The sequence below is a fragment of the Eulemur rufifrons genome, chromosome 28 (assembly GCF_041146395.1).
Source record: "Eulemur rufifrons isolate Redbay chromosome 28, OSU_ERuf_1, whole genome shotgun sequence".
Lineage (NCBI taxonomy): Eukaryota > Metazoa > Chordata > Mammalia > Primates > Lemuridae > Eulemur > Eulemur rufifrons.
Window position 1 is genome coordinate 43456520 of NC_091010.1, and position 13851 is coordinate 43470370.

Consider the following 13851-nt stretch of genomic DNA (forward strand, 5'->3'; position numbering starts at 1 on the left):
AACCTCCAGAGTACTCTCAACACAGCCTCTGACTCCACTGAGTTATCCTACTGGGAATTTGAAGAGCCAGGATTCACACGTCAGTCTCCCAGACTCCAAGTTCTGTGCATTCCACTGCACCCTGATCTTCGTGGCTTGTGCTCGACCAGAGGAAGATACCAGAAGAGCTGGAGAGATGTGCTGACCAAGAGGTCACCTTACTTGTGCAGTGCCCTCCTGCTGGCACTTGGGTTCCCACTGATAGGTACCCTTTCTCCCAACACCTTTTAAAGGGTGGATACTTAGCTTTGGGTCTTGGTTCCCAACCTTAAGTGTTGAGAGACTGTCTGCTGGTTTTTGTGAAGAACTGCAGCCAGTGTCTCTCCCCATCCCATAAACTGTTAAACACCTTCTGTATTTATTTAGAGATTTCCCTTCTGAGTGAGTCAAAGGAAAATGCTTCCCACTTTTATTTGAGTATCTTAAAATTTAAGTTTCCTTTTTGTTCTTGCAAGTTGCATCACATGTTTTCCCTGTCTCTGATTTCCATCCTTAAAGCAGGCCTGTGTCTTTGTTCTGATCTTTCTGGGAACTAACGTAGTTGAGGAATGTTACCTCTGAAGTCACCAGAGCACATCTGTCTTCAGTTGAGTTGGTTTCCCTTGATCGGCTTCCTTCCCCTTAGGAACCAAATCGACATCACAAAAGTTTTGTCACTTTTCTCAAGCCTGTTTTCTCATCTCGTTGTACAAATGTAATCTACTGGGGGCTCTTAACCTGGCAGTCCATGGACTCCTAGGGTGCTCTCGGATGGATGCAGGTGTGAGCCTCTTGCTCTCCAAACTCCTGGCCTGGAGTCCTCAGATGACCTCAGATTCCCAAAGGTTTTGTGATCCAGAAAAAGCTATGATGAGTCACTGGAATGGATGATCTTTAAAGATTCTTTTTAATTCAAAATACCAGGTTGGGTGTGGTGGCTCATGCTTGCTATCCCAGCACTTTGGGAGGCTGAGGTGGGAGGACTGCTTGAGGCCAGGAGTTTGAGACCAGCCTGGGCAACATAGTGAGATTTCATCTCTATAAAAAGTTAGCCACACATAGTGGCAAGAGCCTATAGTCCCAGCTACTCGGAAGGCTGAGGCAGAAGGATCACTTGAGCCCAAGAGTTCGAGGTTACAGTGAGCTGTAACTGTGCCACTGCACTCCAGCCTGGAGGACAGAGTGAGATTCTCTCTCCTAAATAAAAACAAACAAAAAAAGGAAAATCTATGAGACTCTCTCACAAATTATAGAAACTCTTGAAAACCAAGGCTGGATGCCAGTCAGCAAACAGTGCTTCTATCTTGGAGTAAATATTTGATAATGCCAGTGGTGGAGATTTTTAAGACCATCTTCCCCTTCACCTTCTTGATTGTCCTAAACCTTATTGGCCAAAATTACACCCAACAAAATCCAAGAACTTGACTGATAATTCTGAACTCTTGGGCATTTTGTATGTTTTTGCCGAATTAGTTAAGTTGCCCTTCAAAAAACAATAAAAGGAAAGACTTCCATTCTTTTCTTATTTCAGCATATTATGGGGGTACCCAAAAACAATAAAAGGAAAACTTCCATTTTTTCAATTGTGAAGGTCTGCAGGTCTATAATAAACCCCCTACTTAAAATTTTGCATGTATTCTTCTCATTTCAACTGAAATTCTCATAGGATTTTCACTTAATGATAGGATATCAGGGCTAAAAAGAACTTCCATTCTCTTGTCTGAATCTTTTGTTTATGGACAGAGAAGCTTCCAGGAAAGAGAAGTGAGTCACTTAAAGGGGCTCCGCAGGCCAGTGTTAGAGCTGGAGCTAGAACCTTCACTTCCAACCCAGTGCTCTTCTCACCCCATTTTGATTTCCCTAAAGACCTCTGTACTTCATTTACCCCCTTCTGTTGCTCAAAGAAAACACACCTAAAAACATAAGCAACTGACCCAATGTGAACCCACTTTAGGAGTGAAAAGTTGAACCATTTGACAGGAAGTGTTCACACATCCACAGAGCTGAGGGGTAGACAGGTCACTAAAGGGAAGGAAAACAGCAAAGCAGGACTGGTTCACAAGGGTCACCGTGACCATGAGGAAGATGACTCCACACATTGTCAGGAGGTGCCGATAAACATCACGGGCACCTGGGAGCACCCTCCATGCTCTGGTCCCAGCCCCTTCTCCAGAACCTTCTGTTTACCTGCAGATACTGGAAGCCTCCCCCAAACCAGGGACACACCGCTGTCCACACACACATTGCACGTTCCTACCTCTGTGCCTTTGCTCCGGCTACTTGCCTTGAATGCTGCCCTCCTGCTGGACACCTGTGGGGGAACTCCCTGTTCTTCAAGGCCCAGATCAAATGCTACTTTTCTCATGAAGTCCTTCCAGACAAACACCTTCCTCTTCCGGCTACTTATAATTTCTCCCCACCTTGAACTTCCAGAGTGAACTGTTTGCATTATAATTATTTGCGAACATGTCTGTCTTCCCCAATGGAGATCATAAACTCCTTTGGCTGGGGTCAGTCATCTTTTGTCTTTTCTCTCATTAAACAAATATTTACTGAGCACCTTCCACATATCAGGTCCCTGACCTCAGGGCACTAACACCCTAGGTAAACTCCCGGCAAGAAGAGGGGCAAACGCAGCAGGGCTGAGAATGCTCTTGCCGGCCAGGTGCAGGGGCTGTGGCCGCACAAGGTCAGAGCACTTAATCCAGCCCTGCAGGGCTGCGGGGAGGCTGTCAAGAAAGGCTCCCCAGAACAAGTAACATCTAAATGGAAGCCCTGACGGTGTGCATCTCTATCTTTTGCAGCACTTAGTGCCCAGAGCATTCTAGATGCTTGAAAGAGTAAATGCTCCAAGCCCTTCAGAATGTCTTTTCCTTTAAGGCCCTCAGGTAAAATTCCCCTATTTATTGGTGAAATACACAACCTCGCTCCCCAGTACCTACGATAAAACTGAGCTTTTTATTCAGTTCTTTGGGTCAGCAAGGAGAATAATGGCTGACAGTTTTCTTGACACAAACTGTTCTGGAATGCATTTGCCCAAATAAGTGACACTGCCTAAGGTCATGCCATCCTGCCAGGGCCATCAGAGAACAGCTGTCATGTCAGTGTTTTCCATCTTTAGCTTGTCACCCAAAGCAGGCCCACGAGGCAGAAGCCCCTTCTGAAGCACCCCCTTTCCAGAGCTGCCAGAAGAGGAGGGAAGGGAAGGGCAGACGCTGTCTGTGAGCAGCAGCCCTTCCCACCCAACCCCCGGCTCTCACCAGGGAGCCACGGCCTGGCCACATCCACCCTGGCCACATCCACGGAGGAGGCGCTTGTGCCTGCGAGCAGGAGGAGGGAGGGACAGGAAGTGGTACGCGTGGGGTCTGCAGGGCCACCAAGAAAGGAAAACCAATTTTCAACAAGCCTAGTTTTCTGATCAACGTAATCTCTGGTGTTGCCAGTTCCCTAGCTCCTATCCTGGGACAGGAAGCAGGAAGCGTGGACCCCAGCCTCATTCGGAGTTCCGGCACTGCGCGCACTTCCTGTACACTCGGGATCCTGGAATCGGCTGCGATGGTGACTCACCGCTGACGATAAGGAGGTCTCCAGGCACCTTGGGTTGACTTGGAACATTTACAGATTGTTCCTGCGTCAGAGACGTTTAGTTCTTTTCAACTAGCCACTTCACCACCTCTCCCAGCAAACCATTATTTCCTTAACCTGTTCTGGAGCCACGCCAAGCCCGTGTCAGGGATCGCTGCTCTCCCGCAGCTGCACACTAGGGCTGGACCCGGGAGGCCCCGTCAGGGAGCCTTACCACATACAGAGCACCACACTTCCGCTCACTGCCTCACCAATCCTTACAACTGCCCCACGCTGGCTCGCCCTCCTGACCCCACTCCTGACACCCCAACCCAGGGCCCATGGGTGCTAGGCTGGAACTGGAAGTCTGGCCCAGTGTGTCTCAGGCCTCTGCGCTCCTGTGGCCTCCAAGCACACCGCTATTACTGCCTTGGTGACACTACTGTGACTGCCAGCCTCGGGGAACACAGGCTCCTCAAGAGCAGAGATCGATGACCCCTGTGCACTGTTAGGCCTTGAACTAACGTTCATAGACTGAATAAATAAATCTTCAAAGGGAAACTGGAATTGCCAGACTGAGGATTGAGCACAGTTTACTGTGGGCATCGTACATAATACATAGATAATAATTTGTTTGGAGACATCTTCAATTCCATCTGGTTGTAAAGAGGTTCTAGAACATTCTCAGTTCTAGAAGCAGTTCTGGATCACCCAAGATGGTGGCTCTATAACTTCCCTTTTATAAAGTGCTGATCACATTCCCAGCCCTGTGCTCAGCACTTTACACATGTTATTTCAAAGAATCTCCTCAACTACTCTGAGGTAGGTGTTTCTCCATGTTACAGATAAGGAGGCTGAGTCTCAGAGAGGAGAAGTAACTCCCAAGTCACTGGATAGTAAAAGGTGAGCTGGCGTTCAAACCTACCTACTTGCGAGAAGTTACCCAAAGTCTTTGACTTCTAGGGTAGTAAACAGCACAGCCAAAATCAGAATCATGATTTGTCTAGTTGCCAAGTTCATTTCTCTGCAAAAATTTTCAGCCTTCGAAACACCCTAAAGCCACCTTAGTCCAAACTCTGAAATCTTTGTGGCTGACCCAGAGAGAAGATGGGACAGTCACCTAAAACCTGGCGTGCCCACTTGATGATACCCCATGCCTGCCAGGGCCCCAGGGGGCCACATGCTTCTCCCCGGAACCAAAACACCTTTGTTCATGGAGAACAAAGGCCTTGCGCTCCCACACGAACACAAGACAGGACGAAGACCTGACAGAACTGAGCACTAGCAGAGCGCCACAGGTTATGGAAACAAAGTGCAACTTACACAAAACCACACCACACCACACCAATGCCTGGTGTTCTCAGCTGTGTTAGTCAGAGCAAACCGAGGGCGATCTCCAAGGCACAAATGGGACGTGAGGAAGTCTGCATTTCGTGGGCTTTGGCACCAGACCAGGAGGTGCCCAAGGTGGGGAATAACTTGCAAATCACCTCAAAGGGCCAGAATAAATCCTGTCCTTTTCTCCAGCTGTCCCCAGCCCTGACAACTTAACTGATACCCCCTCCACTCCCTCCTGGGCCAGCTCTTTGCTCCCGAGGCAAGCAAACAGTCCCCCCAGCATCTGCTCGGCCTCGGCAGACGGGCCGGGGTGAGATGCCGGGGTACACACGGCATGCGGCAGGCCTACCTGGCTCCCACCTCTCTGAGCAGCTCTCCTCTCAGCCTGCTCGCCACCTCTATGCCGCTCTGGCTGCTCAGCCTCCCTTCCTGGAAAAGGGCCACCCAGGGACTTGCCGGGCCGGCTCTCCTCAGGGGTGTGGAGATCTGAGAGTCTCTGTTCAGTACTCAGGCACCTGACCACGTCTGAAGGCTTCAAGCAGCTCTTCTTAGAGATCTTGGGTCCACCAGGGCATCTCTCACCTGCCTCCCTCTCTGCTTTCCTCTCATAGTGTCCGTTCTCTTCTTGCCATGGCTGCCTCTTGCTCTGGCTGCTAAAGGCATCGCTAAGCTCCGAGATGACACTATCAGAGCTCCCGAGCAGTGGCTGGGAGAAGCTATCTTGGCGGATGCCTGAAAGTGGCATGTGGACACCACTGTCTCCATTGACATGAAGGGATGCCTGGGCGCCAGGTACTGGGGAGTAGGCTTTGTGGGGGGCAGGTAGGGCCAGCGGGGACACCATCGATCGTGGGGTGGGACGATCTGACCAACTTGGCTGTGGGAGGCTGAGAGACAGGGAGGGGCCAGCCCTTGACAACAGGGCGAGGTGGTCAGTGCTATAGACAGAAGCCTCTGGCAGAGGCGGCAAGGGTGGGGTCAGGGCCAGAGAACGCCTGCTGGGGACCCCCACAGTCAGCGAGATCCACTCAGAGGTGACAGCGTGCATCTCGGGGGACAGGGCTCTGCGGGCATGGGGCAGAGATGAGGGGGCTGGCATGAGGAGCTTGCTCTGACTGGGGAACTTAAAAAGAAGAGGAGAGAGAGGAAAACAAAAGAAAGAAGCAAAGGTACACGCGTCAGCATAAAGGAGAAAGGAGGAAAATAATCACAAGGGTATATAAAAAGGAATGAAATGCAGAGGATGAATAGGACATGCTGGTGCCCACGAAGGAAATCGTCTGGTTAGATCTGGGGAGAAGCCGGGATGTGGGTGTGAGCGAGCGCGTGCACGTGATGTGTGCAGGTGACGGGGGTGGTGGGGAGAGAGAGGCACACTGTATGGACATGGAGAGAGGCTCCCATCAGCGTAGTCGCGGTGGCTCTGCAGGATCAGATTTTCAGAGGGACACACTGGGAGCTCCCCACAGCCTCCCCAGTCACCTGTGCCATCAGAGGCCAGACCCAGAACCATGGGGGCAAAAGGTGGCTGCCATTGCCCTGGCCCTCCCAGGGCTTTTATTCTCTCCAGGGGGCTCAGCAGAATCTTCCAGAGGGGAGTAAGAGTAGTATAGTCATCTTGTTTTATGCTCACTCTTGGCTACATACAGTCAGGTGAAAAATCTACTTGAGCTCCCCATATTTTTACAAAGCAGAGTGTCCTGCCCCAATCTCACTCTCTCTCCCCTGAGACAACAGGACATGGATCTCGCCAGGTAGGAAACCCTGGGTCAGCCCATCTAATGCCTCTGCAGGGGTCGGTGGCCGGCAGGTAGGAAAGAAGGAAATGATTCAACAATGAGAGAAGAGAGGCACCATCGCAGGGTCATTCTGGTCCCCAGGTCCTGCTCTCCTTCCCCTGGACATACTTCCCACAACTCACATGGCAGAATGGTCAGTCTCCTCATAGGACATCACCCTACCACACCTCCCAGAACCTAAGGTTCTGATTTTTTCTTGGCTTTGGGAAAAGCGGGGAGGGGTTTGGAATAATTTGTATTTCTAAACATGTTTGTTCATAATTAACATTCAGGAAAGCCAACATCTTACAATGCCTATAAACCTACTTCCTTTCAGCCTAGTATAGACTGAGATGCTATAAGTTCCTTGCCCCAGTCACTTGGAATGAAATGTCCTTTGCATTCACCTGTTTTCAGTATATGCAAAGAATACTTTGGATCTGGTTTAAAAGTCTGAGGATGAGAATGTGAAAGTCTCTCTACTTTTGTCTTTTGCAGGCCAATCTTGACCAAGGAGACAACTAAGAGAATGACCCTGGGTCATGGGATTTATGGCAGTGGGGTGGTACCCACACCACCAGCTTCACTCAGGATGGACCAACTGATGGAGGCTCTTGTTTCTCTTTCCTTAGTCACCTTATCCCAGAGCAATAACTAATCTCTTCCCTTGAGATAATATTTATCCCACCAAGTGTTGGAAAAATGCCATTTGTATGCGTGAAAACAAACTCCAGTGTATCGTCTGCATTGCTGCAGACAGTTCTTAACCACAGTGCTCAAGAACCACCCCAGAGGACTGTGTGCCATCAGCACGGTTGAGTATGAAAACTCACGTGCTGAGTACGAAAACCAGTGATGAGAAGCTTAGATACCTGTGGGCTCGCAGTGGCACTACGACTTGGGGAGGAGGAGTAAGGCAGGTCGATGTACTCCATGGGGTTTTTCACCAGTGGCCGTTTGATCACGTCCACATAGGTGATGGGGAAGATGCCTTGTCGGGATGTCCCCGGGATCCTTCCTTCGTACCAGTTCTCGTCCACCTGTCGGAGCAGTGTGATCCTCTCGCCCTGCAAGACACAGCAAGACAAGGGTCCTTGTTTCACGATGCCATAGCGTGTCTGAGGCCCCTGCCTGCACCCTCCATCACTGATCACATCCTCTGTTCAGGAAAAACCTTCCCTGCTGGACCTGGATGGATTAACACCATGGGGATGGGGATGCTAATGGCAGTAGAGCTACCTGGATGCTGGAAAGTTAAGCTTGGTCTTTAAATTTTTCAGTAAAGGAGAAGATCGGATTCATGCCCCTAAACTGGAAGGCAAATGTAGTGTTATCGACTCATTTAATGCAAATTAGACAGATATCCTATCTCCATCTCTAAGTCAAAGGTTTTGAGGGTTATCTTTTTTCTTTCTTTTTATAACTTTTTTTTCATGATTATAGAAAAATCAGAACACAAACATAAATTGGATTATTAGTCATCATACGGTCACGGGAATAATTACTATTATTATTTTGACATATGTACTCCCCAGATTTAATTCTATGAATGTAAATTGCACACATTTTTTGTGAAAATTAAGTATGTATTAGGTTGGTGCAAAAGTAACTGCAGTTTCAGACCGTGAATTTTAAATCATTATAACTACACTCAAACACATCTTTATTAATCAAAATAGGAATCATTATAATCGACACATTTTTGCCAATGAGAAATAAGTTTGTTTACTCCTGTAGTGTAAAAATCCGTGCTTCGGCATTCAATGAACTCTTGGAAAGCATTTTCTGCATCTTGCTATACTTGTGGAAGCGTTTTCCCTGCAAAAAGTTGTTGAGATGCTTGAAGAAGTGGTAGTCAGTTGGTGAGAGGTCAAGTGAATATGGCGGATGAGGCAAAACTTCATAGCCCAATTCATTCAACTTTTGAAATGTTGGTTGTACGATGTGCGGTCGAGCGTTGTCATGGGGAAGAATTGAGCCCTTTCTATTGTTGGCCAATGCTGGCTGCAGGCATTACCGTTTTTGGTGCATCTCATCGATTTGCTGAGCATACTTCTCAGGAGTAATGATTAGCAAACAGTGACCATGACCTTTTTTTGGTGAAAAGTTTGGCTTTGGGAAGTGCTTTGGAGCTTCTTCTTGGTCCAGCCACTGAGCTGGTCGTTGCCGGTTGTGGTCTAAAATCCTTTTTTCATCGCATATCACAATCCGATCGAGAAATGGTTCGTTGTTGCGTACAATAAGAGAAGATGACTCTTCAAAATGACGATTTTTTTGATTCTTGGCCAGTTCATGAGGCATCCACTTATCAAGCTTTTTCGCCTTTCCAATTTACTTCAAATGCCAAATGACCGTAGAATGGTCAACGCTGAGTTCTTCGACAACTTCTGTAGTTTTAAGAGGATCAGCTCCGATGATTGATTGCTCTCAACTGGTCGTTATCAACTTCCAATGGCCAGCCACTGTGCTCCTCCCTCAGCTTCAAGGCTCTCATCTCCTTTGCAAAACTTCTTGAACCACCACTGCACTATACGTCAGTTAGCAGTCCTGGGTCAAATGCGTTGCTGATGTTGTGAGTTGTCCCTGCTGCTTTATGACTCATTTTGAACTTGATAAGAAAAATCACTCGAATTTGCTTTTTGTCTAACATCATTTCCATAGTCTAAAATAAATATAACATAGCAAATAATAACTCATTAGCAAAAAAACATAAAGCAAGAAATGCACATTAAAATGATGTATAACATAACCACATTTATTTAAGAATGTATTCCAATATCAAATGGCAAATTTCTTTTGTTTTGTTTTTTTTGAGACAGAATCTCACTCTGTTGTCCTGAGTAGAGTGCCGTGGTGTCAGCCTAGCTCACAGCAACCTCAACCTCCTGGGCTCAAGTGATCTTCCTGCTTTAGACTAACGAGTAGCTGGGACTACAGGCATGCGCCACCATGCCTAGCTAATTTTTCTATTTTTAGTAGACATGGGGTCTCGCTCTTGCTCAGGCTGGTCTCAAACTCCTGAGCTCAAGCAATCCTCCCACCTTGGCCTCCCAGAGCGCTAGGATTACAGGCGTGAGCCACTGGGTGCGGCCTTCAAATGGCTAATTTCAATAATGCTAATACCTCAATTACTTTTGCACCAACCTAATATATATTTCCTTTTTCCAACTTGCTTTTTAAAAATATTTAACAACCTACAATGAAGCTCCTTCTTATCAAGAAATATAATCCTACATTTTTTTTTTTTTTTTTTTTGAGACAGAGTCTCACTCTGTTGCCCAGGCTAGAGTGAGTGCCGTGGCGTCAGCCTAGCTCACAGCAACCTCAAACTCCTGAGCTCAAGCGATCCTCCTGTCTCAGCCTCCCGAGTAGCTGGGACTACAGGCATGCACCACCATGCCCGGCTAATTTTTTCTATATATATTTTTAGCTGTCCATATAATTTCTTTCTATTTTTAGTAGAGATGGGGTCTCACTCTTGGTCAGGCTGGTCTCGAACTCCTGAGCTCAAACGATCCGCCCACCTCGGCCTCCCAGAGTGCTAGGATTACAGGCGTGAGCCACCTCGCCCGGCCTAATCCTACATTTTTAATGGTGCTGCACAGCTTTATGGACCACTGCAAGATATTCTATTATACACACATATAATGATTTAATTACTGATCCCCTGCTGTTGGGCAATTAGGTGGCTTCCAGGGTTTCTCTTTCACATTAGGTGGCTCATCTTTTTCCAAGACATGTGTTTACTTCCCTCAACCCTCAATAAAATCGGTAACTTTAGTAAGTTTAGCAAGCCAGTGAATTTTGACATGTGGAGAGACTGTTTGAATTCCTGGAAAGAACAGTTTCTTTACATGGTGTAATTGTGTTCAAAATAAGCATATGAAGTCCTCAAAGGCAGTCATAACTATACTACTACTGCTGGCATCTTCTGTTTACTGAGCACAGACCAGACACCACGTGTCATGCTGGGGGCTTCACATATATTGTTTCACCTAAGCCTCTTGGAACCACCCTAGGAGAGAGTTGTTTAAAAGTATTTAACTCCCACAATCTTCATAGCTGATGACCTGCGACTTCTGGGTTCAAAGCTTTTCAAACTTCTGGTATCAATGAACTTGTGTTTTCCACTAGGCCACATCAATATGTTATAAACCCTAGTCACCAACACAGTGCTTATCCCATCATTAAGTATTCACTAAATGTTGGTTGAATAGAGTTTAAAAAGATGTCTAAGACTCCAGAAATACTACCTTTAATCAGTGAACTCAATGTAGTTATGCCCTGACACTAGCCTAGGGTTTATTGTAAAAATACCTCACCTCAGAACACTCTCCAGTTGCCCTTAATACAATTCTTGATTGGCATACGCCTCTCAGGGCACAGACAGCACCCCTCAACTGGCATGCCGGAGCAATGCCACATTCCCCACAGTGTCCGTCGTCCGAGAGAACCCCAAGGCAAGGCCGGGAAGGGCAGCTTACCTTTCTGAAGGACATTTCTACTTGCGTATCACCATTAAAGTTAAACTTAGCAATAGCTTCTCCGTACTCCAAAACCTGCACTGGCGTCAACTTTTTGGGCTGAGCCTTCTCGGCAGGAGGAAGAAGCTGAGAAACGAAAAGAGGCAAAAGCGAAAGGAGAAAGGAAAAAAAGTAGAGGAACGAGAGGAAAAGGAGGAAACAAAACACAAGTACCTGGTAAATAAATGGTGCTTGGGGCACGAATGGGCTTTTCCTTAGAAAGAAAAGGGGCTGCGGTACCTCGATGTAGGTGCGTGGGAAGATTCCCACCCGGCCGTGGTGTTCTCCTTCGTACCAGTTCTGATCAATTTGCTTATAAATGTAAACAATATCTCCCTTCTGCAGAGGAAGCTCCCTGTCAACAGAGGGTCACGGCATTTTAGTAGATGTTTTAATATGTGTAAGGTGAAGACACTTCAGTTTTTTAGCAAAAGGAGACTTCAAGTGGGGCCAATTCCAGAAGAGGGGGCTCCATATTTGGAAGTATGAACCCCACTATTCAGGAAATTATATCACATTTGCCATTTTTCCAGTCATCTGCCAGGTAAGTGTTAACATTTAAACTGACTAGCACTTGAAAGTGCTCAGAGGCCTTATTAGCTTGTTGTGGCTTTGTCAATGCATTTTTTGTGAGTGCTGTCTTATGCTCGGAGTATTTATGCAACACACAGCAATGTACCCAGCAGTCTTAACCGATGTTTGTTAAATGATGAAAAATGTCTCCTCTGGAGACGTTCATTATCCTCTTCTATGCTTTCGCAAGGCATGCCTTCATTGCTTTACAGCATCCTCAAATTATTGTGATATACTGATATCCTTCTATCGTTCCCTCCATTGAACCATCTGCCCACTCACACATGTCACCATCCTTCTGTATCATGCAGTGGAAAGACTCTGAAGTTAGGTTCACAACCCAGCTCTATGATTTACCAGCTCCGGGACCTTGGGCAAATCTGACACGCTGTTTCTTTAGCCGAGCATAGGAGATAACTCAGAATTGTTGGAGGACGCAGCCACAAACTGGAAATAAAACACCTAGCTTGGTGCCTGTTACATAGTTAACAACCAATAAATGTTAACCCCCTTCCTTTTTAACATGGACATGGAAAAGGGATCTTGGAAAGAAAAGTGGATTTTCCTTCAATTGCTCTTCGTGCCTTTTTCAACTTTGCCATATCCATTCCTTTGCTTGCCTCAATAATGATGTTAACATCTAACTAGGACTCCTTTAAAAAAAAAAAGAAAGACAAATTTCAAACAAAATGAAAACTTAAAAAGGTAATAAAAATTGTAACTCGAAATTCTCTTGAATTAAAAATAAGTGACCTAGACCTTTTTCACGTGTCAAACCAAGAGCACGGGAAGAAAGGTCTCTGACTGTAACGTGGAAGGAGTGTGCTCACTTTGCAGCGTGCCAGAAGTCCCACGGGACGTGAGGGATGTCTCACGACGGAGGCACATCTGGAAAGCTTCCCACAAAGCCAGCTCTGTGCTGAATAAAAGCACAAGGTGGCCTTTGTGGGGCTCACGTTGGTAGACAGGAGTCTAATCCTAAAGGAGCCTGTGAGGGGGATCTGGGCACTTACCTCTGTGAGGAGGAATGTCTCTGGCCAAATTCTTGGCATAGCCCTCCTTGGGGGTGTTCTGAATTTGCCCTCCCTTCACCCGCCACCACAGGCACGCAGATGAACAAGACCCTCAGCTTATCCGCCCCTGCTGGAGATCCGCAGGCTCCTAACTCTGCTAACCCCGTGTGCCGCACAGCTGGGGAAGCGGGTGGGAGCTGTGAGGGTCCCCGTGTTAAGCAAAGGAGGACAACTCATGTGAGAGAGCTGAGCGTGGAGGGGTCTGTAGTTGTGGCCAATGGAGATGTACCCTGGGGTGCCTGGGGCCGCCATCCTTCCAGTACCATGACCCCCCAGCTCCGGAAGAACCTTGTGACCAGGTCTGGTGGTGAGAAGGTTTGGGGAACAAGAACTTGATCCGCTTTAGATCTTATCTGGAGCGTCACTGTGTGCATTAGCACGGCAGAGGCTCTGAGAAGTCCAGGAGGAAAGAAACCTATTTAACTTTGTTGAACCAAGTGTTTCCACAGCACACTTTTTTGGGTAACTTACTATGGGGAAATGCAAAGCCAAATGACTGAAGGGCTTAAAGGATTCTCTAAGGATCTGACCTTTATTCTTTTTTTAACTGACTTTTTTGGAGGCGGCATGTTACGATGAAAACACTGAGTCAGGAGGAAGGAACTGTCTCTGAGCATTAGTGATGTTGATAAACAGTGAAAATTTCTGTGGATCTCAGCTTCTCACCTGTTCTATTTGACAGGGATGCTCAAAAAAAATTGTTTTAAGACTTTTTAATGAAATCTAGGAAAATATAATATCGTCATCACTATGCCATTCAATGAATCTTACGTGAGCCTTTCTCAATTCAAAGAAAAAAGGTTATCTGTTTCATTGAACTGCAAATTAATTTATATATCTCTATTATCTTCTCTGGTTAAAAAGAACAAAGAAGGGAGAAGAATGTATTTTGAGTACTGACTTTTGCTATACTGTGCAAAATCTTTTATAGGTATTACCCCAGCTTCCCTGTAAGAGAGGCATTTTTATTCCCATCTTACAGAG

The 13851-nt window shown here is 46.7% G+C and overlaps 1 protein-coding gene across 4 annotated transcripts in view; it reads right to left on the reverse strand.

Annotated features, from left to right (window-relative positions):
• Nucleotides 1-13851, reverse strand: part of SORBS1 (sorbin and SH3 domain containing 1) — a 218240-nt gene that overhangs the window by 12108 nt on the left and 192281 nt on the right. For 3 of the 4 annotated variants that reach the window (XM_069460039.1, XM_069460041.1, XM_069460040.1), the window contains 3 exons: nt 11462-11576; nt 11183-11308; nt 7571-7765 (listed from right to left, as the gene is read on the reverse strand). In XM_069460039.1, the coding sequence (XP_069316140.1) occupies nt 7571-7765; nt 11183-11308; nt 11462-11576 (436 nt within the window). Of the gene's footprint in view, nt 1-5269; nt 6044-7570; nt 7766-11182; nt 11309-11461; nt 11577-13851 lie in introns of all 4 variants that reach the window. The other variant, XM_069460038.1, reaches the window with a different exon arrangement.